This window comes from Elgaria multicarinata, chromosome 9 (genome assembly GCF_023053635.1).
Source record: "Elgaria multicarinata webbii isolate HBS135686 ecotype San Diego chromosome 9, rElgMul1.1.pri, whole genome shotgun sequence".
NCBI classification, from domain to species: domain Eukaryota; kingdom Metazoa; phylum Chordata; class Lepidosauria; order Squamata; family Anguidae; genus Elgaria; species Elgaria multicarinata.
The window spans coordinates 86,769,522-86,796,693 of NC_086179.1; the positions used below are offsets into that span (position 1 = coordinate 86,769,522).

General features: G+C 42.8%; 1 protein-coding gene across 3 annotated transcripts; it reads left to right on the plus strand.

Annotated features, from left to right (window-relative positions):
* Nucleotides 1-600: 600 nt before the first annotated feature.
* Nucleotides 601-26,892, plus strand: OPTN (optineurin). Of its 3 annotated transcripts, none has more exons than XM_063134267.1 (14): nucleotides 601-771; nucleotides 3,590-3,763; nucleotides 5,402-5,604; nucleotides 7,534-7,701; nucleotides 9,220-9,296; nucleotides 11,413-11,550; nucleotides 12,855-12,939; nucleotides 15,818-15,933; nucleotides 16,766-16,915; nucleotides 17,988-18,081; nucleotides 19,165-19,323; nucleotides 20,729-20,859; nucleotides 21,389-21,471; nucleotides 25,489-26,892. In XM_063134267.1, exons 2-14 carry the CDS (start codon nucleotides 3,601-3,603, stop codon nucleotides 25,614-25,616), a joined length of 1,695 nt encoding a protein of 564 aa, XP_062990337.1. In that variant the 5' UTR covers nucleotides 601-771; nucleotides 3,590-3,600; the 3' UTR covers nucleotides 25,617-26,892. The 3 variants fall into 3 exon arrangements, with proteins under 3 accessions (XP_062990337.1, XP_062990338.1, XP_062990339.1); XM_063134268.1 differs by having other exon boundaries at nucleotides 11,416-11,550; XM_063134269.1 differs by having other exon boundaries at nucleotides 5,405-5,604.
* Nucleotides 26,893-27,172: the final 280 nt, after the last annotated feature.

The window sequence follows — 27,172 nt, forward strand, 5'->3', positions numbered from 1 at the left end:
AAAGTAAGCAATATTGAACCGGATGTGGAAGGGATTGTTCGGGACAAAAAGAGCCATGATTTCTCCCATCGCATTTAGGTTTAGTAGCTTCTAGACATGTCATAATTTGTTCAATTGTAAACTAGACGCTAGTAAAATTAAATTTGTCTTTATATTCCTAACTAAATCATTGTCATTTTTGCGTGGTAATATCACAAATTGTATGGTTTGTTTTTTAGTATCCCTAAAATCCTTTATTAGGGGCTACCCCTTATATTCTCCCAAAAAATTGCTTCGCACAGGTAACTACCATAGAGATAACAATTTTTTTTCAAAAGTAGGGGGTCCATGGCTTGGCATTTGAAAAGCAAGGGGTCTGCAGTACTTAGCTAATTGGGAACCACTGCTCTCGAGTAAAAAAAGGGAGGACTAGCTGCTAGATGCGAATTTAAAGTGATACAAACTTTAGCCATCTCTAACTGCGGAAGCAAAAGCCGTGATGTACGCAGAGAGTCCCGGGAAAGCGGGCGTGGAGGAGGGCGTTGCTTCAGTCAGCTGACGGGGGCAAGGCAAGGGTGAAAGGGCTTCAAAACAAAACAGGTTCTCCCCCCCCCCCCGGCTCTTTCTCCTTGGTTTTGCTGCTTACTCACTGCCTGCCTAAGGCTTGTTGCAGCGGAAGGAAACGGCAGCGCTGGAAAAGGCTCCTGGCTGCAATCTACGCCATGGAGGCGAGACACTAACCTTTTCCCTGAGATTGGCGACCGGGTTGTGGCTGCTGCTGCTGCTGCTCCGGTAAGCAAAGAGACGCGCCGGTCAGTGAGTCCACGGGAGGCTGGTGGCGAAGGGAGTCGAGGGGGAGGACTGAGAAGGACCCCTGGTTTCCAGCAGCCCCGATCGGATGCGTGTGTTTACTCGGGAGCAAGCCCCGGCCCGGTTCAGCGGGACTCACTACCAAGGAAAGTGTGGGTGGTGTCGTGTAATGGTTAGAGCGTTGGATCCGAGTTCTAGTCCCCACCGGGCCATGAAGGTATCTGCGTGGCTTGGGGGCCAGTCACGGGTTCTCAGCCTAACCTACTTCACATGACTGTGGTGAGGATAAAAAATGGAGAGGAGAACCTTGTGAGAGCCGCCTTTGGCTTCCTTGCTCGAGGATAAAAGGCAGCAATTTTTATTTATTCATTTATTTATTAAATGCATTTTTATACCGCCCAATAGCCGAAAGCCCCCTGGGCGGCTCAGAAAATGTAATGTAATATTAATTAATGTAACATAAACGCAATGGAATAACACTGCAGAGTACTGAAGCCTTGGGCGCTATCGAAAGGTGTCACGTGCAGCGAAGCGGTGGCAAAGGGGTCGGTGGGGGCGTTCATGGGTTACTGGAAAAGCGAAAGTAACTCCTGACAAGTTCAAAACGAAAGTGCCCTGCGCGTGTCTTGTGAAGTGGCGTCAACAGGGGATGAGCGGAGGCACCGTGTCTGTGTGTATGAATGAGAGTAAATCCAGATACTTTGAAGGAGGCGCCGCTCTTTTTCTGTGTCCAGAAACAGCTTTCAAGGCGGATTGAGGGATTATTTATTCTTATTTTACCCACCTCTAATTGCACTTAAGGTGACCCTTAAAGGGCACTAAAGTGCTTCCTAAGCCTTTAAGGGTTGTCTAGAAGAGGGATGATTGTTGTTGTTGTTGTTGTTATTATTATTATTATTATTATTATTGCTGTTCTCAGCACTGCAGGCTAAGATGATGATGATGAGTATCATCATCATCATCTAAAAACCGCCCCACAGCTGAAGCTGTCTGGGCGGTTTACAAAAGTTAAGATGGGGTGGGTGGGTTTCATATGACATGCACACCCTTCACTTGTTCATTGAATACAAAGAGAACAGGACTGTGGTTGCTAGCCATGCCCTGATGCTGGTGCATCTGTTGGCTGTGCCCTTCCGGTGGCTGTGTGTTCGTCTTTAATGAAAAACAGCCCTGTGTGCGTACAGTTATATGCATGTCGGAATCTTGGGCCAATATAGTAGAACGGCTTAGCCTCAAAATCGTGCACATTGTGATACAAGTGTGAAATTTGGAATGGTGGTATTTAGGAACTTGTAGATTAAAATTAGATATAGAGGCATCTCAGGGGCCTGGTTCAGACAACACGCTATAAACCATGCTGCTTAACCACAAAATGGTTAAGGAATTCCCTTAAGCCAGGAAGTCATTAGAACGGCAGCCATCTTTGAAAATGGTGCCCCAAATCCAGTTTTTGCACCATAACTCTATTATTTGAAATCTCACAGAAAAGATGTCTTAGTACAAAATGAAAGAGCATAAAATTTGTTTAAAAAAACTCATTAACCATCTTTTCATAGGAGCAACCCTTGTCGAGATATAAAGGTTTTATTCCTTCCCGTTTGTTTGAGGAGTCAACAAGATGTACTATCTCACCCTCATTTCAATCTTGCACTTTGTGTTGCAAGCCTGAAACTTTCTGAGGTCATAATTTGCACCTTTTTCAACAAGAATATGTATTGAGGCATCAATTGGGGGTGGGGGGTGAGTTAGTGAAAATAACTTGAAATTTTGAGCTCTCCCATTCTTCCACAGGTTGTGACAAATGTGTCTTCCTTCAAATGGCATGGTAAAGTTAAAGCTTGGGAGACGTGGAAGTCTTTCCCTGAAGCAGCTGCCATATTTGCAGAGTTATCCCAGCCAGCCTCTGATGTGACACAGCAGCAATTGAAAACAATAGAAAAGTTTGTTACAGTAATGTAATAGAGCACTTGAAATTGGTGGGATCATAGAATCATAGAATAGCAGAGTTGGAAGGGGCCTACAAGGCCATCGAGTCCAACCCCCTGCTCAATGCAGGAATCCACCCTAAAGCATCCCTGACTGATGGTTGATCCATTTCATGTGCCTTCCATTTTTTTGCCAGTCATTCTTTCCTGGCACTGTTTACGTCTTCTTCACTGCCAGTATGATCATACAAGGATTGCTCCTATGAAAAGATGGTTAATGAGTTTTTAGTAGCAAATTTTATGCTCTTTAGTTTTGTACAAAGACATCATTTCTGTGAATTTACAAATAATAGAGTTATGGTGCAAAAACTGGATTTTGGCTGCCATTTTCCAAGATGGCGGCCGTTATGATGATTTCCTGAGATGTCTCTATATCTAATTTTAATCTACATGTTCCTAAATACCACCATACCAAATTTCACAGTGTGCATGATTTGGCCAGAAATTGTCGTTACGCCACTCTACTAATAAGGGTTCCCAATTGCAAGGAAGAACCATGTGCAATTCACATTCCTTTCTCATTAATGTCAAATAATGCATGGCTGCAGGGGATGGGGAATTTGCTAATGTGTGTGTCCACAGGTGGGGGACATGAGCAACAAGTGTGGTCCTGTTGCCCCCTGCATGTCAACAAGTCCATAGGTACTGATGATCTTACTCCATTTTTTAATTATCAATTCTTTTTTTTAGAGGGGGAGCTGGTCAAAATTTAATAGTCCAGATAACATTATTCCTTGCCACACATGCACAATCTGTACCACAGTCCTTGAAAGATTTCTTATTATTTATGTTGTTTTTCCCCTTTTTAAATGAAGTGCCCGTAGCAATGTCCAAGGAGTCATACAATAGTCCTGCTGAAAATGGGCAATGCAAGAGTGAGGTGGAGAATGGGCATCCAAATTTGTCGCCCCCCACCCTTGGCACATCCACGGTGGAGGAGATGGTCCAGCAAATGAAAGAGCTCATTATGGAGAACAATGAGCTTAAAGGTGAAAATTTACCATTACGTGCACTTTCTTCACAGCCTTTGAGTTTGCTGTACAATGAACTTGCTTGGAATAAACTTGAGCCTCTCACAGGTGTGATGCTTAAAGATGGCTCAGACAACAAGCTTTCGAACCACTTGAATGAGCCTCTGGTCATTTCTGGGTCATTTTTTAGTGCAGGTAGAAAACATCCTGGCCATTGAAATATATAAGGCAGACGTTTGACAGCTGTCCAATTTCTTATGGACTGTCCAGTGCAGCCTTCCCCAACCTGGGTCCCTCTATATAGATGTTTTAGACTACAACTCCCATCAGCCCCAGCAATCATGAGCAGTGGGCGGGTATGATTGGGCATTGTAGTCCAACACATTTATTGGGACCCAGATTGGAGAAGGCTGCTCTAGCAGCTGCTGGTTTCTATTGGAGTTCTTGCAAAGCGCTGGATTGAATCCAGTCTTAGTCTACAACCCCATTCACTTCAGTAGGCCTACTTCTAAGTAGGACTAACATTGGGTGCAACCTACAGTTGGCCTTGCTTTGCCTAGGAGTTTGGTTGGCTGGCTGCACAGAGCAGTGGGCTTTAATCTGCTCCCACTCTAATTTTTATTTGGGGTGTAAGAAGCAGAAGAGACTTGTGAAGGGAGTTTGCTCTTTGGCCTTTAAATGGCTTTTTAAAATGCCGTGTTGGCTGGAGATGATGGGAGTTATAGTCCAATATTATAAAAAGTGGTGTCTTAAACTGAAGTCAAGCCAAAAAACAAAACGGTTTAAGGAAATTGTTATGATACAATGTTCAGTGTCCATGCAAATTATTATACATCAGTATGACCTCGAGAACCTAGCTGATTTACTGGCAGTGAGTGGGGATAGCGACCAAGAGGCTATAGGACCATGTGGGTCCATGGCTCTCGGAGCTCATCTAGGCCCGCTGGGGTGCCCTCTCGAGGACCATAGGATTGCTCTGCTTTGCTTAAAACCATAAACCCCAACAGGACACAGCAGCAGACAGCACATCCCTCATGTGGATTGTTTTCAGCAGCTGCTGCAAACGTCACAGTTGTATAAGACACATTTTTTCCTGTCTCTGCCACCAAGAAGCAGATCTGCCAACAAAATGTTGGTCTCTTTAGGAAGACTCTAATCAGAGACTTTAGGAATCTTCCCCTAGCAACCTTATCTACTGTAGAGCCAGTGTGGTGTAGTGGCTAGAGTGTTGGACTGAGAGTCAGGAGATCCGGGTTCTAGTCCCCACTCAGCCATGGAAGCTCACTGGGTGACTTTGGGCCAGTCACAGGCTCTCAGCCCAACCTACCTCACAGGGTGGTTGTTGTGAGGATAAAATGGAGAGGAGGATTATGTATGCTGCCTTGGGTTCCTTGGAGGAAAAAAGGTGGGATATAAATGCAATACATGAATGAATCTAATGAGCAGTACAAAACATAAATGTTTCGTACTGTGTTTTGACCGCAGAAACAAAGATCCTCCAAAGAGTATATTCTTATGTCTGCTGTTTACCAAGGCCTTGGTGTTATCTGGAAATGCCCTTCCCAAAGTATTTTCTTACAAATTCAGATTTTGGGGGAAGAAAGGGGCCGTTATGTATTAACATTTGCTAATGCTGGATCTCTGCATGTCAAACAGTAGCCATGAGGCAACGTAACCAAGCTATGAAGGCTCGCTTTGAAGAGATTTCTGTGTGGAAAGAGAAGCTGAAAGAAGAGCGGGAGTTCTTTGAGACTAAATTCAAGGAAGCTAGACAATGCTTGGCAACTAAATGTGTTGAGAATGAAGAACTCAAAAAACAACTCAAGACCCTAGAAGAAAGAGAGGAAGGGCTCACAAATGTAAATATAACAGGTTTTTTGTATTTATTAGGGGAGGGAGGAAGCATGTCTAAAAAAACAGGTGTTAGATAAACTTTGTTCTATTGCCTGACACAAGAATAAAATCACAGCTACTACAGATAGCTAATTGCCCAAGGCTGCAATCTTAAGCACACTTAGTAGGGGATAAGGACCATTAAACTTAGTACAACTTACTTCTGAGTCAACATGTTTAGGCTTGCACTGTAAATGTCCTATATGTTACAATTATGCTCTTTTGAGAAGGGGCAGAGGGCAGCGGACAGCGTCCAACGCTGCCAGTCCGCTTACGACATCTATGTAGCACTAGTGTAAGGAACCTCTAGCACAATGTCAAGAGCGTATGCCATCCCGTCAGCATACGTTACTGGCACTGCACTAGTGGTCACACCCGCGCTAAGTCCATGGCGCAGGTGGAGTGGCAGCATTGGATACTGCCTAGAATCTATAAAATGGCACTGTTGGTAAAATGCCTATTCTTACAAAATGTCTTCTTAGATCTGTGCAAACCATACAAACTTTTAACAATAAATGTTAGTTCTTTGTCTTCCTTTACACTTACGAATATTGAGATATTGTGATATTGAGGGTAGAAATTGCTTTGCTTAGTTACTCCGCCCTTCCTTTGGGTTTAGGCCTCTTATGAATACTTCCTTTTCTCTGGGTTTAAAATCCCAATAGGGCCTGTTCTGTTATTAGGGTGTGTGGCATGGTTGCCTTAGGCAGCAGATCTGGGCTCCTTTGAAAGGGCGGCAAATTGTTGCTTGATATTCTTTTTCTGTTGCAAGGAGAGAGGCAATTTTCTGCCTTGGACACCAATCAGAATTGGGCCAACTCAACAACTGCCCCAAAGGGTATTGTGCCCATACCAATAGATATTCTCAGGTTCTATAGCTCTGATATTATGGTAGCAACAAACAGCTGCATTCACACTTGGTGGTAGATGGCAGACTCAGATAGGTGCTGGCATGTCCTGTTTTCTCCGGCTGTCCTGTAGCGCCATATCAACACCTCTAAAGGTTTTCTGCCTGGGACCAGCTTGCTGCTTTGCGAAAATACATATTAGATAAACAGAAGAACATCATGTATTAGTGTTAAATGTTTTAATTAGTTATATGTTGTTTGCATTTGTGTTGTACCCCACCTCGATACAGAGGGAGAGGCGGGTAACAAATAAATTATTATTATTATTATTATTAATAATAATAATGGGTTTATAGATGGAGATAATGGCAGGATGTGCATTATTTAAGTAGCATTTCAGAATAGGCAAAAAAATGCCCATCTTTATGGGAATGTGGCACAATGACATCAATGTATGCACCGGAAGAGCATTCTGATGTCAAAGCATCTCAATTGAGAAGGCCCATTCCTCAGATGCGGGTGGTGGTGGTGTACTTGGAGAAGTTCCTCCACAGAGGGTCTCAATGTACAGCAGGGGTGGGCAATATGTGGGCTACATGGAGCCCCTGCCAGCCCCTGTTGTCCCCCAGCAGTGCTATGCCATTGATACACAGCAGCAGTGACAAAAATGCAAACAAATTTAGCAGTTTGCCACTGAACTTCAGCAGAAAACTTCTACAGAGGCTGACCGAGCTTAGAAGCTAAATTTGGCCTTACTAAGCCATTGCAGTGGTTTGCCACCAAATTTCAACAGCAAACCACTCTTTTTGTTTTATTGCTGCTGCATTTCAGTGGCATGTGGCCAGTGGCACCCATGCCCCTTGGGGACTGGCAGGGGCTGAGGAAAAAATTGGTCACTGGATGCCCAAAGTTGCCCACCTTTGGTACACAAACAGGTGAATGTGGAGATAGGCAGTCATTTAGGTAATTTGGCCCTCAGTTTGTGCTTCTTTAGCGTCTAACTGCTCTTGAAGTTGCCTAACTCTGCCCGTTGATTACTTTTCCTAGGGATGCCCAGTTTCTAAAAAGGAGATGGCACAAGAACTGGAGCAGCTGAAGACCCAAGTGATGAAGCTCCAGGCTGAAAAGGCGGATCTGGTGGCCATAATTTCAGAGCTGCAGCTTAAACTCAACAGTTCCACAACCGAAGACTCATTTGTTGAAATCAGGATGCAGGTAAGCTACACCTGTCACCCTCCCCTGCCCCCCAACAAACATTTTATATCATGTTTTTATACTGTTTGTTTTATACTTTGAATGGTTTTAGTTTTTGTGAACCGCCCAGGGAGCTTCAGCTATTGGGCAGTATAAATAATAATAATGTGTGAGATGCTGTCAGCTGACTTTTCCCATTAGGAAAATGTCTGCTTAGAGAACTTTAGTTATTGGCTAGTTTTAAAATGAAATAGATACATAATTCCATCAAACCTAAGGTTAAAAGCACAACATCTCTAATTAAAGCTTGGCTATGTAAGAGGATGGCAATAGTACTGTTCTGTTCTACGTGCCACAGATTAAGGGCTCAGTCTGGCCCAAAACATCGGGCCTTTGGTCTCAAGGTTCTCCTTGCCCCATTTTATTGTTGTTTCTGTACCTCTGCCACTTTGTCCTGTAAAGGATTGTTTAAAATGTTTCTATACTGCTTCTGGTTCCAGGCTGGTTGAAAACAAGAACAAGAGCAAAGTTAAAAAATACAATACAACACAAAAAAAAAACCAGATACAAAAACAGCAGATCCAGCAATAACAATAAACAGTTAGAAAAGCCAAGAAGAGCAATACCTGGATGAATAAAATCGGTTTTGCCTGGCACTTAAGAGATAGCAAAGTTGGCAGCAGGCAAGTCTTGGGGAGGTTATTCCATATCAGAGGTGCTACGGCTGGAAAAAGCCCTCTGGTTGAAACAAGATTAGAAGGGGGAATGGAATATTTTGGATACAATGCAGCCTATGGAAGAGAACGTTCTGCTTTGTAGTTGCAATGGGTCATTTGCTGAATTATGTCCAGTTTAGAAAGCTTTTGGCTGCCTTTGCATCCTTTTCAGTTTGTTTAGTACTATCCAAACAACTTGGCCCTCCGTAGGGTCTTCCTGTCACCTCTGCGCTGTGGTCCTATAGGGGGTTGTTTTAGGGCTTGATCATTTCTCATGAGAGTTCATTACCATTTGGGGCAAACTTATGTTTGTTCAGTCTGGTAGCAATTTTGGCAAAATGTGCTTTCCTCATATGTAACACTAGAGAAAAATGGCCTAGACTGGGGACCGGACAGCCAATTCTGCTAAGATTGAGAGATTGGAGCTCTTTTGGCCAAGCAGTTTTTGCAATGAATTATCCCTGTTCATATAATGAATTCCTGTGAGTGAAGGGGGAAAAAATCCAAAGAAATTTACTGAAGACCCAGAGCTCTGGGCTATGTTAGTTCTGACCTCTTCCGGCTGGCCTATCCATTGGAATTTTAGGATGTTTTTTAACAGTGTATACTATGTTTTTAATCAGTATTTTGATTCAGTATTTTATGCTTGCTGTTGTTCTCCGCCTCGACCTAATCGGAGAGGCGGGTAAGAAATAAATTATTACTATTATTATTATTATTCATTATTGTTGTTGTTATTGGATCGTCGGTATGTATTTAGTGCTATTAAAGTAAGTTGATTAACTGCAGTGCGTAAAAGTTGTTTTTCTTCCATTTTCTACAGGAAGGAGAAGTGAATGGAGCCTTAAAAGAAAATCAAGATCTTAATAGCAAAATAATGGGTGACACAGCTACCTATATGTAAGAAGAGGTCCTGGGTTATTCCAAATTCCTGGTTTTGTTTTGCATTGCTCTTCCTGGTCCATAGATCTTCATTAGTTAAAAGGGATTTAAAACAAGAAAAACAGAGGATGTTATAACAAGAATATGTTACATAAATAACAAGAATATGTTACATAAATCTCTGGCATGGCAACGTTGGGGATATTGGCTGCAGCTCTGGTCACCCTGTTTGAAATGGGATATCTTACAGATAGAGAAGGTACAAACTGGAGCGTAGAGCTCCAGTCCCCTGTACACTTGTATGAGGATAAGGCTTGTTGAAATTGGCTGGACTGGCTTCTGAATACATACACGTTAGCAGCTAAACGATCAAAGCATTGGAGTTACCTCTTCTACAAGGAAATCCTAAGTGAAATGGGGCCTTACAGCTTGGGGGAGGGGCGGGAAATACAAGTTGGGATGGTAATGGAAAAACTCAGAATATAGACTTACAGAATTATGAGCCAGTGTGGTGTAGTGGCTAAAGTGTTGGACTGTGAGGCGGGAGATCTGGGTTCTAGTCCCTACTCAGCCACACATTGGGTGACTTTGGGCCAATCACAGATTCTCAACCCAACCTACCTCACAGGGTTGTTGTTGTGAGGATAAAATGGAGAGGAGGAAGGTTACATACGCCACCTTGGGTTCCTTGGAGGAAAAAAGGCAAGATATAAATGCAATAATAAATAAAATAAATGGTCTGGAAAAGGTGAATAGAGGGTGTGTGTTTTCTCTAGAAGCAACAAAAGGAATCCAGAGCTGAGGGGAAAATACAAGGGGAAACTCCCAAAAGTATCTGTTGTGTAGGAGAGTGGTGAAGTGTTATATTAATTCCCAAAATATTTCAAACACCTGGTCCCTCTCATGGGAAACATCGCTTCCCAAATTACCAGGTTGTCAGTGTAATTGCTCAAACAGATATCAAGCTAGCGATACATAAGAAAGACTGCTATTGAAAACAGGTTGGAAATAGAAGATAGCTTTCTATCTGCTATTACCAGTTTTCCAGATCTTTCTCCCGCTTCCTCAGTGCTAGAACCTAGAACTACTTCATTAAGTTAGATTGACAGTCGGTTCAGGATAGATGAACGGCTGTTAGCTTTACTCCATGAATATTCAAGTTTAGGGAATTTGCTACTATATGATGTGGTGATGGCCTTTAGCTCAGACAAGTGAAACGACCTGCAATAAAATGTTGCAGTTTGGAGCGTTACTATTAAGCATACTCCATGCCATCCCCTCAGCATTATGTGGTCACTGACCATGCTCAGACCTCGTGGGGTTGTTTGGGGTGGGGTTCCCTTTTATTTATTTATTTTAAATATCTTTTGTAGTTCTGCAAAACTTGGGGTTTCCTTGATTCCTCCTTTTGGCTACACATGCAATGGCACTCTCCTCTGAACATTGGATACAGAGGAGGGATGGCTTTAAAAAGAATTAGATACATTGATGAGGGAATGCTTTATCAATGACCATTAGCCAGGACACCTAAGTAGAACTTCCATGTACAGAAGTGATATACTCCTGAATATCAGATGTGAGGCTATCACCTTCATGCCCCATTGTGAGATTCCAGGTGCATCTCTGGCCAGTTTTGGAATCAGAACGCTAAATTAGATGGGTTTTGCTCCGATCCAGCAGCTATTCTTATGTTTCTTCAACGGCCAGTAAGGTGCCTTTCCAAGGAGCAGTAGCTCTGTGGTCCATCTTTATATGGCTGCTGGTCTTAATTTGTTTTATGCCGTGCATTTTATTTACCCCTTGCTGCTGGTTCTATCTTAATTTTCTTATGTTCCATTTTTATCATTGGTTACTGTATCAGAATCACCTGTCCTAGTGATGTTTTTTATTTATTTCATTTATATCCTGCCTTTTCTCCAAGTTGCTCAAGGAGGTTTACATGGCTCTTTCCCCTGCCCCTTTTATCTTCACAACAACCCTGTAAAGTAGGTTAGGCTGAGAGGGAATGACTGGTCCAAGATCACCCAGTGAGCTTCATGACTGGCTTGAGATTTGAACCCGGCTCTCCCTGGTCCTAGTATAACAAATTAATTACTACACTACACCACACCAGATCTCTTGTATCTCATCAAAGCAGGAGCAGATCTGTGGATGAAGCAAAAAAATATCTGGAAACTGAAGAGTTAACCGTCAGCCAGCTTCTTCATTCTCTCCGGAACGAGACTCAGAAGAGGGAAGCGTTGGAAAAAGAGGTGCAGGAACTCAAGAACAGGTACCAGCAATTACTTCATAATTATTATTCTGAGTTTGAGGTAGACATGAGCTCAAACAAGGCTGCTAAGTCCTTTTATTTGAAGACCATAACAATATTTAGCATTAATACTTCTGAGTGTTCAATGGATTTCATAATAGTCTGTACATCTATACTAGTTATCTAAGTCCCTAATGACCCAAATTACTTCTAGATTTTCACCATTTCCATTTAATTTTTTTAAAATAGATCTTTAGCATTATTTCACTAGCAGCTGTCCATTCTATTCATACAAGGGAACATGCCCAGTAGTTGTAGTGGTTTTGATCTGTGCTGCTCGCTTGTCTCTGGTGTAGGGTTCTATCATATCCCAGCCCCACAAATGAAGTAACTGAATAGTGAATAAAGATGTGTTGTGTAGTCTGGGGAATGAGGAAGGGCACCTGGAAAGTACCCTTGAAGATCATGATGTTCTCCTGACATCTCCTCCAGCAAATCCATAGCAATATGGCTTAAATACTAATGAGTTAGATCTAGACATCTGCCTGCAGAAAGAGGTAGGAGGGGGATGACTTTCCTAACCCCTCCTCTCTCTTGCAGGCCCCTGAAATTAAAGGGTCAGGGAACCCTGCTGAGTGGGGTGGGCTGTGGCATGAGAGAAAGGGGAGATCATGGGAAATTGGGTGGAAGTACCTTCTGTGAGTGCCTCCCCCATGCCCTAGCCCCACCCTGTTTGGAAAAGCCACTTTCTGCCTGCTCCTTTGCGTGGGCAGATCTCTGGGCATGTCTAGATGGGGTGATATCCTGGGAATTGTCCTGGGATCGTCCCTGTACATGATGCATAGGGGATCCTGGGAGCAGAGAGGAATGATCCCTCCCTTTCCCTGGGATATCACCCTACCCTTTAATCCCGTTTTCCCCCCGTGTTCTCAGGATGATCCCGAGACCACAGGACATGTGGCCAGCTGTCCCAGTTTGTCCTGGTTTCTCGTGAGTAACCGCAAGGAGCCGAGAACCGGGCACGGGGCTCCTCAGGAGCTCTTTGACCATCGGGGGTGGGGGGACTGGGAATATATACACACAAATACACACACACACACACATATACATATACATACACATACATACATACCCTTGCGCAGGAGTGCTCCTGCGCTCATTTGCAATAAAAAAAATGGCAGGTGCAACGTCCTCCATCTGGGGGGAGATCCCGTGATCACCATATTGGAAGATCCTTCCCCCTCCCTCCCAGAAAGCCGGGAGGTCTAGACATGCCCTCTGTCTCCAGGCCAATATATTTAGAGATGGGTTTTTACATTTCACAGGCTCTTGAGACTTGAAAATAAAACGGATGAGAGAGGCACTCAAACAGAACATGAGGAAGAGGAAGCCAACGAGAAAGCAGAAAGCGTAAGTACCACTCATTTATTCATGCCACATGCTTCCCGTGACTCTTGTGTAGAAACGTCCTTCCTCCTGCCGGATTCTGTAATGCTTGTAACCTAATGGCCAGTGGACTTCCTTCAGTCTCCCATGCATTTGTTTGCACCCAACCTGTCTATTAATGTGAATGCTGGTCTCCCACATTGTGTCTCAGAATGTCTCATTGTGACACGCTGGGTGATACTGCAAGCCTGCCTTCCTGAAACTGGATTGGCAGAGTGGAGTGGCCTCTTTGAACTCCAGATGGCACCACCTCTGATATATCCCCAGTGCTCCAAATGGTCCATCTTTGCCACCAAATGAAGGAGGCGAGGGGAGTCAGCATGGACATCTTGCAGGTCAGAGTCCCCGGGATAGAAAAGGAGCTAATCATTGCCACTCCAGGCTTGGCTTATTGCTATGACAGTCTACGGACACCTGTGATTCAAGCAGCTGCCTGTGTTGTCATTCATATCTAAATGGGCAGCTGAGGTAAAATAATAATAATAATGGAGGTTTCCTATCATTTCTCCAAAAACATAAAATGGGGGAGGCGTGGAGGTATAGTTAAAATGCCATTAGCCATAATTGTTTGTGAACTTAAATATTTATAGGCCACCTTTCTAGGGTAATGTCAGGGAAATTTCCCCGTATCCAATAGGGAAGGAGCGAGTCCAGACTGGTCCAGATTCAGAGGCTTTATTAGAACTACCTCCAGCAAGCCGAAGACTGAACTCTCTGCACGTCATCCACATCAGCATACTCTTATACTCAAAGTTGCTCTGAGGAAGTCATACTTTTCCCTCCTCCCTCCCATGACTGATCACAAGTCCCATACATGTTCCATAAACAAAAAACATTCTTACATAAATAATGCCATATTTTGGCAGCCTATGACCGGTATAAAATGTTGCATTCTGTTCTTTGATAAGCCCCCTTCCAAGGACCCTTCGGAAAGTCCCAAGTATACCCTGACCCTTCCAAAATGCCCAGTCAGGGGACTTAGGTGATAAATAATGAAGCGATGCGCCTTCATGTCTGTATTACAGAGCCTGGTTCCTAAACACAAAGCAGTAAAATCCTCCCAAGTCACTTTAGATTAAGCGTGAACGCATGATCAGTGATGGGGGCACTTTCAACATATACATTTAAAAGATAAAAGTGCAATACAATTTTAAAATCCTAAAACACCAGAGTAATAAAATTAATATCTGATAACCATGTCACCCACTTGACTACGGTGGGTGATACCTCAAGATTAATTTAAGTCCCATTCATTTCAATGGGCCTACTCTATGTAGGACTAACATTGGATACTACTCAGGGTTTTTTTCTAGATCAGAGTTTTGGGAGGAAGTAAAGACCTCAAAAACAACAATATGCACTTTCAGTTGATAGATACTTTGTCAAACAAAGTAATTTGGAGGCCATTCTCTAATGGTTGTTATTAATACTTAGCATTTCTACAGTGGTTTTTGAGTGTTCAAAACACTTTGCAGCCATTATTTTCTAATTCTCACCCTGAAAAGTAGTATTGTTATCCTGTTACTCCAGGCCATACCACAAAACAGGATGAAGGCTGCTTCCTCAGCTAGCAGGTTGGGTGGAGCAGCAAATGGAGAGGGGTGTTTGAGCACACAGAACCTTCTCACACACCTGCTCCTCAGGAAGCCATTTTCTCACTTTGGCCACTGACTAGTTCTGGTTGTCATAGAAACTCAAGAAGTTGTAGAGGCTTGAGACAGTAGTACAAAACTCCCATAATTCCAGCCAGCATGAGTGTTGCCATGCTGGCTTGGAATCAAGGGAGCTGTAGTCCAACACATCTGGAGGGTGCCAGTTTGGGGAAGGCTGCAGGGGGCCTATTTAGGCATGCCTCATGGGGACAGGCTGTCCATACCCAAAGAAATGGTAGCTTAAAACATGGCCTGTAATCTTTCACAAACCAATTCATGACTGATGATTTCTACTGATATCTCCATGTGTAGGCTTGTCACTGTAACATACAAATCCCAGTTTTAATCCAGCTACAGTTCAGATGGTAGTGTTGTTGAAAGGCTGCAACTCAGTAGTAGAGTGCATGTGTTATATGCAGAAGGACCCAGGTTCAATCCCTGGCATAGGCCAGGGAGAGACTCCTGGCTGAAATCCTGGAAGGCCACTGCCAGCCTTAGACAATACTGAGCTAGATGGTTTAATGGGCAAAGACAGCTTTCTATTTTCCTAGTGTTGAAAGGCACTAAATTGCTGGGTGGCCATCAGCTGCTTGCTGTCTCTTTTAATTCAGTACCTTTGCTGTAAAATGGGAATGATAGAGGCATAGAGTTTTTGGGAGAAAGGACAATGTAAAAAAAAAACACCACAACAAAGGCAAAACATTTTACTGGCTGCATGTCATTTTGCCAAGCCTCTCAGTCCTCTGTGTCTCCCACTTTAACAGAATGCCCTTCCCCCAAGCTAAGAACAACTGTTTGCTTTATAGAATCAGTTGGGAATGTATATTGGGTTTGCAGGAACAGCTTGCCACAATATAGATGTGGCTGCGATGCCTACCTTGCCTCCATTGCAAAAAAGGGTCTCCTATTCCTGAGCAGGCTGAATTGTCTAGACCAGCCATCCCCAGCCTAGCCAACATGGTCATTGATAGAAGTTGTAGTCAATCACATATGCAGGGCTCCAGATTGGAGAGGGCTGGTCTAGAGAACAGACTATTTGATCTCAATCTGCTTTGCTCTCTTTTTACTGAAGAAGAAGAGAGATACAAGACACAGTAACAGGGCTATATAAACAATAAGTAAATCTGGAAGCAGTCTGGGGAATCGTCCTGGTTTTTTCAGATGGTTTTGAATTGTCTGTCTGTCTGCAGATGGGCAATGAAGTGGAAACTCTAAACCTGCAAGTGACTGCCTTGTTCAAAGAACTTCAGGAGACGCATGCGAAGTTGCAAGAAGCCGAGGTGATCCAGAAGAGGTTGCAAGAAAAGTAAGAGGGCCATTGCGCTTAATCAGCAGAATGGAGATGAAGAATTTCTCAGAATTTGGGCAAAGCCTCCCTAAAGTGGTACAACCAGTTGCTAGGGGAGACCCACCCTTCTTCCAAGCCAGTGTGCTTAAAACATTTCTCTCCCTCTACCTGCTACTCATTGCAGCACAGTAGTGGTTCCACAGACCAGAAAAGCAACATACTGTTCTTCCAGCCCTCCTGGGACCCCAATCCAGCTCACCAGGTTCCCAGATAGACCCAGCCCCTTCCTTCAACCATTTGTTGCTTTCCTGACGAGGACCTCTACACTTATTTATTTATTATTGCATTTATATCCCACCTTTTTTCCTCCAAGGAACCCAAGGCAGCGTACATAATCTTCTTCCTCTCCATTTTATCCTCACAACAACCCTGTGAGGTGGGTTGGGCTGAGAGCCTGTGACTGGCCCAGAGTCACCCAGAGGGTTTCCATGGCCGAGTGAGGACTAGAACCCGGATCTCCTGACTCCCAGCCCAACACTTTAGCCACTATGCCACACTGGCTCTCTTGACGTGGCAATTCTATTTATGGGTACACTGGCATTACAGTGCCTTCTGCACCACCTTAAAAAAACATCTACATGTGCCTCCGAGGGGCTGATTAGACGGAGGCTTCAAGGACATCAGAGCTTCATATCTTGAACGCAGGACGCCAGGGTGCCTGCGGAAAACGCAATTACTGCATAAACTGTGGAGCTGCTCTGAAGCATTTAGGCAGCCAGGGTTCTGTGACGTGTGATGTCAAGAGCAAGACCGATGAAATGATCCTTATTCTGATTCCTCTACTTGCCAGGTGTCAGATTCTTGAAAGACAACGTTGTGAAAGTGCTGGAGACCTGGATGAGAAGCAGCAGCTGTTGTACGCCGTTAAGAAGCTGGAACTTCAGGTGGAGAGCATGCAGTCGGAGATCAAGCTGGAGCAAGCCAAAACAAAGGATGAGAAGTGAGTATGCCTTCAGACAAGGGCAGGCGAGGAACCGGATTGCCACGTGTCACTGCTGATCAGCTAAACTGAGCTCCCAGAGAAGAATCTGTCCAGAAATAAACATTTCTTCCTGTTTCCTGAACGTTCTGATTCTGATTAGGCTTCAGGAGATTACGTTCTCTAGCTGAAATCTCCTTAAGTTAGTCATTGTCTGAAGAAACGCATTACGTTTTCTTAGTTCTATACCAAACTTACACTCTAGGTTAAGGGTGGGCAATCTCTGGGTGTTGGGGCCCAGCATTTCCTCTGGAACCCACCGGGGACTGCACCCCACCCCTGCCACCCCAGGCATTTATTTATGCATCATTATTATTATTATTATTATTATTGATTACATTTATATCCCGCCTTTTTTCCTCCAAGGAAAATCCTCTTCCTCTCCATTTTATCCTCACAACAACAACCCTGTGAGGTAGGTTGGGCTGAGAGTCTGTGACTGGCCCAAAGTCACCCGGTGGGTTTCCATGGCTGAGTGGGGACTAGAACCCAGATTACACCTTAGCAACTACACAATATTTGCCCCACTGCTGCTGAATGTGCTGTGAAAAAACTGGTTTTTTCCAAGGGAACGAGGTGTGCCAGGAGCATGCACCTTGTTTTCAAGCAGAATTGTACACATGGGAGGCTTCTGGGAATACAATTCTGCTTCCAAAGAAGGTGCGTGCTGTCTGTGTGCTTTGTTATCTTGGGAAAAGTTTGGTGGTGGGGGTAGGAGTGTGTTGCCCATTCCTGCTCTGGGTAAACAAATAATTGGGTGGGTGGGGAACAAATATGAAAAACTCATCACACATCAGAAAACCAGGATTAATAGTGGCTCCCTGTTGAATGGCAAACCCTGTTTTGTTGCCATGTGTTGAACAAGCCTAAGGAATGCAAAATCTGTAGATACTTTTTTTTCCCTTTGTTCCTGTTCTGTTTAATTTTATTTGTTTTTTTTAAAAAAAAAGTAGGAAAAAGTGAAAATTATTAAACAGGTCATTTTTTTTAGGAAGTAGGGCTATTTCATATATTCTTGTCTTGCCTTCCAAAGAGCCAAATTTAATACACTGCAGGATGCATACAGCAAACTCCTACCTGAACTGACGGACGCAATGCAGACAGTTGAAGAATTGAAAAACAAAGAGGTAAGCTTTGCTCTGGAGGAGAATCCTAGTGAAATGTGAAAGAGGGGACCAACAGCATGTTGTAAAAGTTTATGACCAATTCCCTAATGGTTTCTGGCTACGCCACACATATTCTGAAAGCGTAATATGTACACATTGTTGAAGGGGTGTAAATTTGGGCATCACGTGAACTATTGTGGCAACTTGCTCTTTGATTCTAACGTGTGTAGTAAGAAGTACATTTCATTTATTTCAATGAGATCTACTTTCAAGCAAGGATGCATAGGATGACATCCTTACTATACAAGAAATATCCAGGATTTTGAAAGTTGCCTTCTTACCCAACAGAATTCCTTCTCTTGCACATAGACAACTAGTGCAATCCTATATGTGTCTACTCAGAGATAAGCCCTACTGAGTTCAATGGGACTTTCTCCCAGGGAAACATGTGTATGATTGCATCCTAAAATGTCAGAGAGATCTTTGACATCTGTATGAATAAGTAGTCATGTGATGCACACCCACCTGGTCCAGGGAACAGCTTTACCCTCTAGTCTGCTAATTGTGTAGAATAGCTCTTGCAGTGGGGACCTTATTTTAAGCACATGAATATTGTATAGCAATATTTTGAAAGGTTTGATCAATTTTCATACTGTTAGTTTATAACATAAACACTTCTTAAAATGTTATTTTGATATATACTCGATGTATAAAAGGTATAAGTAAGTATATAGATTTGTTTGTTATAGGCCTCCTTTTTTTGCCCTCCCCACAATGCCTCTGGGCGGACCCCTAAAATAGCAATGCTAGGTAGAGGCTGGGTTCCAGAGGCGTTTGGGGGTGGTTTTAGCTCTGCCTATACGTGAAATGATCTCTGTGTGTTTAATGTTTCTTGTGCTGGATTTGTGTTTGATTTCTCTTGTGCTGGGTTTTTAGGGTTGTTTAGGATTTAAAGCAGATTAAAATATAATAAATGCACAAAAGGCTAATAAATACTCAAGACATTTCAGTAGTGAGCTGATTCATGGTTCTAAGTGGCTAGCCCACTGGAGTTCAAAGGATATTTCTTTTTTCAACTTTGTTTCTGCTTTCAACCTGCTGCAGGCCGAAAGGGTAGATAAGGCAGTGGCCGAGGAGCTGATTCACAAGCTGGATCTAGCAGAGAAAGCACTGGCTGCCAAACAATTCCAGATAGACGAGATGAAGCAGACCATTGCCAAGCAGGAGGAAGAGCTGGAGACCGTGGCTGTCCTCCAAGCACAGGTACGGGCACCTGTCGACATGGTTTAATTGCCCGTTCAGATACTGTGAAATCTCTAGTTACCCTCTCTCTATAAAGAGTGATTGAAGGCGCCAGGGTGAGGGATAGTAGGGCACAGATTAAAAACACACACCCATGGATCAGCAAGCCCCCCAAAAGTATTTTTTTTCCTTGGCAAGGAAAGATAGGAGAGACTATAGAAAAGTTCTCCTCTCTTTTATGGGAGTTGCAAGCATGTATAATATCAGTCTTTGCCCAAGTGCCTTTTTTCCCCTCCACTCTTCTCTAAACTTTTACCATGTGGAGTTTCCAGATTCTTCCCTAAATGAAAGCAGCCGTATCTCTGATAGCTACATAGCACAGGGACATTTTGGTAGGTGCAGCTTCAGCCTCTGTTGTAGCACTGTATCTGAAAATAAAGACAGGGAACCTCACCTGCATCCAGAACCATAGTGAATGCATACCATGAGTCAGAGGAGCCAAGCTGGGTTTAATATTAGAAGTTTTGCTCTTTTTATGCATCAGCAAATATAGTTGGCAGCGGGGACCATATATTTAATTCTGGGAATCAGCAGGAAAAATCAGAAGTATATTCTTTTAAAGCTGCCAGCAACACTATGAAGCGGTGTGCACCTCTTTCAAAATGGCACCAGTTCCATCTTGTACCAGAACGTAGCATCATTGTCATTGGAGGGAAGAGTACATTGCTGGCTCTGTAAACCCTGCTCATTGGACACTTACTTGGCCTCTATGAAGCAGGAAAGAAAGCTTGGCCTTACTAGCTACCAGGAACAACAATTGGCTACCAAGCTGAGTTAAAATGTGTGGACGTCTAACCTTTCGATGGATAGTCTATCCTGATCCTTGAAAGTTCACAGTGTGGAAAACATTACCCCCCAAATACATTTGCAGACACCATTTTGAGGAGTGTCACTGCTTTTCTCATGTAATCAGCCTGAAACTGAGGCCAAGATGGTGGCTTGCACAGCACCAACTTCGACTTATGTTTTCTTTATGATAGGCACACTAGTAGACACCTAATTTCTAGTGACGTTGTCACTGTGTTTGGAATAGCCCCCTGCTATAAGCCCCTTGGACAGGTGACTGTGTCTCGGCCTAATTTTCCTCACAGGTTTTTGTATGTGGGTAAACTTAAAATACATTTGAACCAGTTCGTACTTGGCCCTTGTACAGAGCACGTAGTAACGTCCACCCTATGAGGGTCTGCAAAAGTTCACATCTTCTATAGTGGAGTTCCTATCAGCACATACACGGAAGTTTGTCCCATTGAATTTGGTGAGACTTCCTTCAGAGTGAACTCTTTATAATAAAAGGTTTGGAATTCTTTCTTTTTAAAAAATTAAAAAAGTAATTTCAGATCATTATTTCTGTTTGTTTCCTGATCAGATGGAGGTGTATTGTTCTGACTTCCACGCTGAAAGAGCAGCACGGGAGAAGATCCACGAAGAAAAGGAGCAACTAGCTGTGCAGCTGACATACTTACTGACAGAGAAGCAGGACCGTGAAGACCTTGGCAGGTGAGAAATGGATAGGTGGTAGACTGTGTGGGCGCCTCCAGGGTATCCCCAAGGAAGCCAGAGGTTGCCCTTGCAACCTTTTTACTTTAGAAGATGTCACTCGTTTTATTTTAGAATGCAAAGTCTGTTCAGACAATAGGAAAATTTATATCCTTCCTTTGCTAGTTCGGACGAAGGGAAGATCATCCCTCAAAAAACTGTGTTTTTTATTCAGTGATTTTAACAAATATGTAACTTTTAGAACTGCTAAATTTCTTGTGCTGGCCCTGCTCTTGGGCACAAATGAATGAATGAAACACATCTATGTGAAACTGTATAATGGCTGGTTGCTAAATACAATAAACTTGACTTGGACTTGGTACTTTTCTAACAGGGTCCAATTTAGTAGAGAAAAGAAGAGACGATGTTGCCAATTCTTTAAAAAAGCCAAAAATCTCAGGAAGCACCTCTCAACTTTTAGTACTGTTCATGGAAAATGGGAGCATACCATTAACACTCTCCTCTCTCTCTCCCTCTCACTCTTCCTCAGGAACTCACTGGCAGAAATGCAAACTCGCCATGGAACTAGACTACCATCAGATCAGGATAATTTATCGCACTTTTCCCAAGGAGGTGAGATTAAAAGTCTAAACTGAGATTAAAAGTCCAAACAGTGCAGCTGCAGGTTCACACAACAAACCCAGGCTTGTTTCATAGGAACCTTCTGATTTGCAAGCTCATCTATTTTGGCAACTGTAGGGTGTTTATTTCTTAGGATGTTTATAAAACCACCCTAACCAAAGATATCAGGAGAGTTAATAGCAACTATAGCCAAAAATTGCCATACAACCACAAAATGCAACAAAAACAATGAAATAGAATCCTAAAATAGAAGTAAAACAAGTAGGATAGACTGAGCAACAAAACGTCCAGGCAGATAGAAACGTTTTGACCAGGTGCCAAAATTATTGTAAGGTCAGCGCAGTTGCATCTCTGTGGGACGAGTGTGCCACAAATGGTGTGCCATAACAGAGAAGGTTCTTTCTCCAGCAAGTAGACGGCATTTGGGGAAGATTCTGAGGCACAGGCAGGCTGATAAACGGAGTGCTGAATTTGGGTTCCAAGCTATTTAAGACTTTAAAGCAAAGATGGGGAATATGTGGCCCTACAGAAGTTGTTGGACTGCAACTCCCATCATCCTTCACTATTGGCTATGTTGGCTAGGCTTGATAGGAGTTGCAGTTCAATAGTACCTGGAGGACCACAGGTTCTTCCACCCATTTTTAAAGTTAAAATACCTTTGGAAGGTACTTTAAAAAGCATAGAAGGATAAGCCCTGCTGAAAATGAATCAACATGGCTTACACAAAGTTAAATCCTGTCTAACTCTTTGAGTGTCAATAAACCTGTGGACAAGAGTGATCCAGTACACATGGTTTACTTGGACTTCCAAAAGGCTTTTGACAAAGGGCTCATCTACACCAAGCAGGATATTCCAGTATGAAAGTGGTATATAAAAGGAAGGTATATATTGGTATATAAGTGGTATATAAAAGGAATACCACTTTATTGTGGTATTGAAGTGCACTTCAGGATCTACACTACTGCTTCATAGTGGTATTTGAAGTGCAGTGACAACTGTTGGGGCCCAGGACACATCTTCACCAAGCAGGATATAACACCATGAAAGTGGTATGAAAGCGATATATGGTATGTGTCAATGGGCCCCAACAGTTGGCAGTGCACTTCAATACCGCTACAAAGCAGTGGTGTGGCTCCTGCCTTTTATATACCGCTTTCATAGTGGAATATCCTGCTTGGTGTAGATGAACCCAAAGTCTCTCAGCAAAGACTCCTGAACAAACTTGGTTATCATGGAATAAGAGGAGAGATCCTCTTATAGATCAGTAACTGGTTAAAGAACAGAAAGCAGTGTGTACGAAGAAATGGTAAATTCTCCCAATGGAGGGGTATAGATTGTAGGGTCCTGCAGAGACCCTACCTGCTTTTCAACTTATTCATAAATTATCTGGAATTAGGAGTGAGCAGTGAAGTGACCAAGTTTGCTGATGACAACAAATTATTTAGGGTGGTTAAAACAAAAGGGGGATTGCAAGGAGCTCCAAAAGGACCTCTCCAAACTGGGAGAACAGGCATCAAAATAGCAAATGCAGTTCAATGTAGGTAAGTATAAAGTGATGTACTTTGGGGAAAATATATATATATATCCCTATTTCAAGTAGAAGGTGATGGGATCTAAATTAGCAGTGACTGGGATTGTGGTGGACAGCCCAGTGGAAGTGTGTGCAGCTGCTGTGAAAAAGACAGATTCCACGTTAGGCATAATTAGAACAGGAACTGAAAATAAAATTGCCAAGATCATACTCCCATTATACAATTCTATGATGCAAACAAACATAGAATACTGTGTACAAGTCCTGGTCACCTCACGTAAAAAAGAATATTGTAGAGTTGGGGAAACACCCAGAAAAGAGCAACTATAATGATCCAGGGGGTGGAGCAACTACCCTATGTGGAAAGTGTACAACATCTGGGATTATTTAGTTTAGAGAAAAGGTGGGTGAGGGGAGACATGACAGAGGTGTACAAAATTATGCATGGTGTAAAGTAAGCGGAGAGGGAGATTTTTTTCTCCTTCATTATACTACAACCTAGAGGCATCCCATGAAGAAAATTGGTGGGAGATAAGGACAGTGCATATAGTTAAACTATGGTATTCACTTCCACAAGATGTGGAAGTGAATTCAAGGTGCTGGTCTTAACCTATAAAGCCCTACATGGCTTGGGACCACAATACCTGATGGAACGCCTCTCCCGACATGAACCTACCCGTACACTGCGCTCAACATCTAAGGTCCTCCTCCGAGTGCCTACTCCAAGGGAAGCTCGGAGGATGGCAAGAAGGGAGAGGGCCTTTTCAGTGGTGGCCCCCCGACTGTGGAATGATCTCCCTGATGAGGCTCGCCTGGCGCCAACATTGTTATCTTTTCGGCGCCAGGTCAAGACTTTTCTCTTCTCCCAGGCATTTTTAACAGCATTTTAACAGCATTTAACAACGTTAAGTTTGTTTTTAATGGACCCCACAATTGTTGTTTTTAAATGGATACTGTTGTTTTTATACTGTTTTTATGTGTGTGTGTGTGTGTGTGTTTAAATTGTATACTTTTAATGTTTACTATTTTTAAATGTTGTAAACCGCCCAGAGAGCTTCGGCTGTGGGGCGGTATATAAATGTAATTAAATAAATAAATAAATAAATAAATAAATAGTGATGGCCACCAATTTGGGTGGCTTTAAAAGAGGATTGAGCAAATTCATGAAGGAGAAGGCTATCAATGGCTGCTAGTCGTGATGGCTGTATGGCACCTCCAGTATTAGAGGCAGCACGCTTATATACACCAGTTGCTGGGGAACATGGTTGGGAGGGTGCTGTTGCACTCATGTCCTGCTTGTGGGTTCCCCATGGGCAGCTGCCTGGTCACTTTGTGAACAGAATGCTGAACCAGATGGTCCCTTGGTCTGATTCAGCATAGCTCTTCTTATGTTCATATCACATCATGAATTGGTCTAAGAAGCACAGAAGCAGCTAGTGCAGCTCCCTTAGAATCGGTGTAATATGAGCCCATCTGGCCACACCCGTTAAACACTTTAGGAGCCACTATGGCCCGGTTCAGACCACACGCTAAACCATGCTGCTAATGCATCCCCTTAACCATTTTGTGATTAAGCAGCATGGTTTAGCACAGTGGTTCCCAAACTTTTTCAGGTAACCGCCCCCTTGGTTCCACAAACTCATGCCCAGTTCCCCCTGGGCATTATTCAGAATAGCGGGAAGCACCCGCCTCAGGCTTGCCAAAGGAAGGAGGGAAAAGAGAGTGAACGCCTCTGTTTTGCAGCCGGTGTGGCAGGGCACACCAAGCAGGGTATGTCTCTTCATTAGCATTTTGGTGCTTTTGAAACATTTCAATTCACCGTTAAAAGGACTCTTCCCCTATATGGCTTGGGACCAAACTACCTTCTCCCATAAAAATGTCCCTGGGTTTTAAGACCTTCTGGAGAAGCGCTTCTCGGAAAAGACCATCTCGAGCGCCCCCCCGCCTCCTCCTTGCCTCTTAACGCCCCCCTATGCAATCCCACTGCCCCTAAGGGGGCAGTCCCGCCCACTTTGGGAACCACTGGTTTAGCGTGTTGTCTGAACAGGCCATTCTGTGTTCGTTGAAGCTTTTGAGTCATCTTCAAGAGCAGCCCCGCGTACAACACATTGCATTAGTCCAATCGGATGTTTACTAGGTTTTGCATATTGTAAATATGTATGCAATGTATTTACTCAGGTCAGGGGTGCCTATTATTATTATTATTAACTTATTTGGTGGGAGGGACTTTTGGACTAAGGGAGAGAGCATCACCCACGTGATTGGCAAATATGCATACAACTTCCAACTGAAGTATGCAGCTGGTTTTATCCAAAGCCTGAGTTAGTTTTTTGCCATAAAAATATTCTGATTTTGGAGATTTTCAACACGATAACTGAGATGGTTGGGTCAGGCCAATGGCCATTGTTGTATTATATCTTCTCTGTATGTATTTTAAGTACTTCAATTCTCAAAACTGAAAAAATCTCTCTCTTCAGGAACAGAAGATCAAGATGGTTGGCGGCAGCAACAAAGGAATCTCCCGGTACATTCTTGCCCAAAGTGTGAAATGATTCTTCCTGATATAGATACGCTTCAGATTCATGTTATGGACTGTATAATCTAAGCACTGTCCTCAAAAAATGCTCATAAATGAGAACTGCACTTTCTAAGCAAATGTGTCTATTCCCACTCTCTTCTAGAGAGCCTGATCTTTGGAATTTAATAGGCTTTTTGTATTAATTTCAACGGGAATTGTTAGGCTTTAGTTATTTGTAACAGAGATTTCCTTTGAGCAAGAATGAGTATTTTTAAACAAGTGATCAGATCTCTTTCTAGCTGGCTGAAGACGGCTGTTATAATAATTATTTGAACTAAGATGGTTAAAAGAGTGAGAATATTAATTCCACTGGGAAGTTTTGTTACTTGAGAGTTGGAAGGTTGTGCATGTGCGCATGTGAATTTATGTATGCGCATGAACACGTGTTTGCATATTTTTGCAGCCTTGTGGGCAACTACAAGTGAACCCATATACAATCTCTGATGCATCACTTGAGTTCATGTATATGTTCACATACTATATGCTTGTGGATATGTGAATGAAAGAGTGTGTGATAATTTTAATCAGAAAGAAAAACGAGTCAAGATCCTGCAGAACTTCTTGAGTTCGACTGCTCTGAGGTCCCACTTACAATTATGGTGTTTGCTACATTCTTAGATGTGGCTGCACCGGGGTCTGGCACAGTTGCTGCACATGCCTAGCACTTTTCAAGGTAGTAGAAGTTATTGCTTTCAGTGTTGGAGCTCTCACTGATTCCTGCAAGTATGAGTGGAATTGAGAAAGATGTTGAGACAGAATATTGAGGAAACAAAATTAGTGCCGATATGATTTGCAGGTTTGGTTTATTTCTGATTGAGAAATGAGTGTATATATTTGACTGATTTAATAATATATTTTAGTAGTTGAACATATTAAATAAAAAACTATATTCTTTTTCCAAAGGCACCTTAAACATGTACAGTTCTCAGTGGCTTGTGGATTTTACTGTTTAACCAAAGGTATAAGATTACATTAGATTAACTGGTCCTAAAAGGCAGTATCCATTGTGACACTACCGCTTATGTAAATGAGCAATAGCACAGAAACACCTACACCTTCCAGGGAAACATGTCACTCCAGCAAGCGCTGTCGGTGTTGCACTCAAGATCATTTACTCTAGTGCAACACAATTTACACTAGCAGTAGCGTCACATTGGATACTGCCCGAAATATCTATCTTGTTGGTATGTTGTTTCACCTTTTACTTATTTTTTTAATCACCTAGACATAATGTTTAAAAAAGACAATGACATGAGCTAATTGAGTTATGGTACTGTAAGAAAAATAAAACCATGTTATAAAACCCCATTTGTTTTGTTTTTAGTTAAGCTTGCCAGCAAAAACACCTAAAGTGGAGAGGGGGCTACCTACACACACACACACACCTATTTTCAAACCTAGTCTTAAAAAAAAATATCTGTCAGTTATCTGTATGGTTTGGGGCTGTGTGTGTGTTTGTAATATGTATATAGGTTTATACACTAAGCAAGTTGTTAACAAAGAATACTTCCACACGCAAGGTTTAAACTGTCATTTACTCTTATCCCTGGGAGATTCAGGACAGAGAAAAGAAAGTCCTTCTT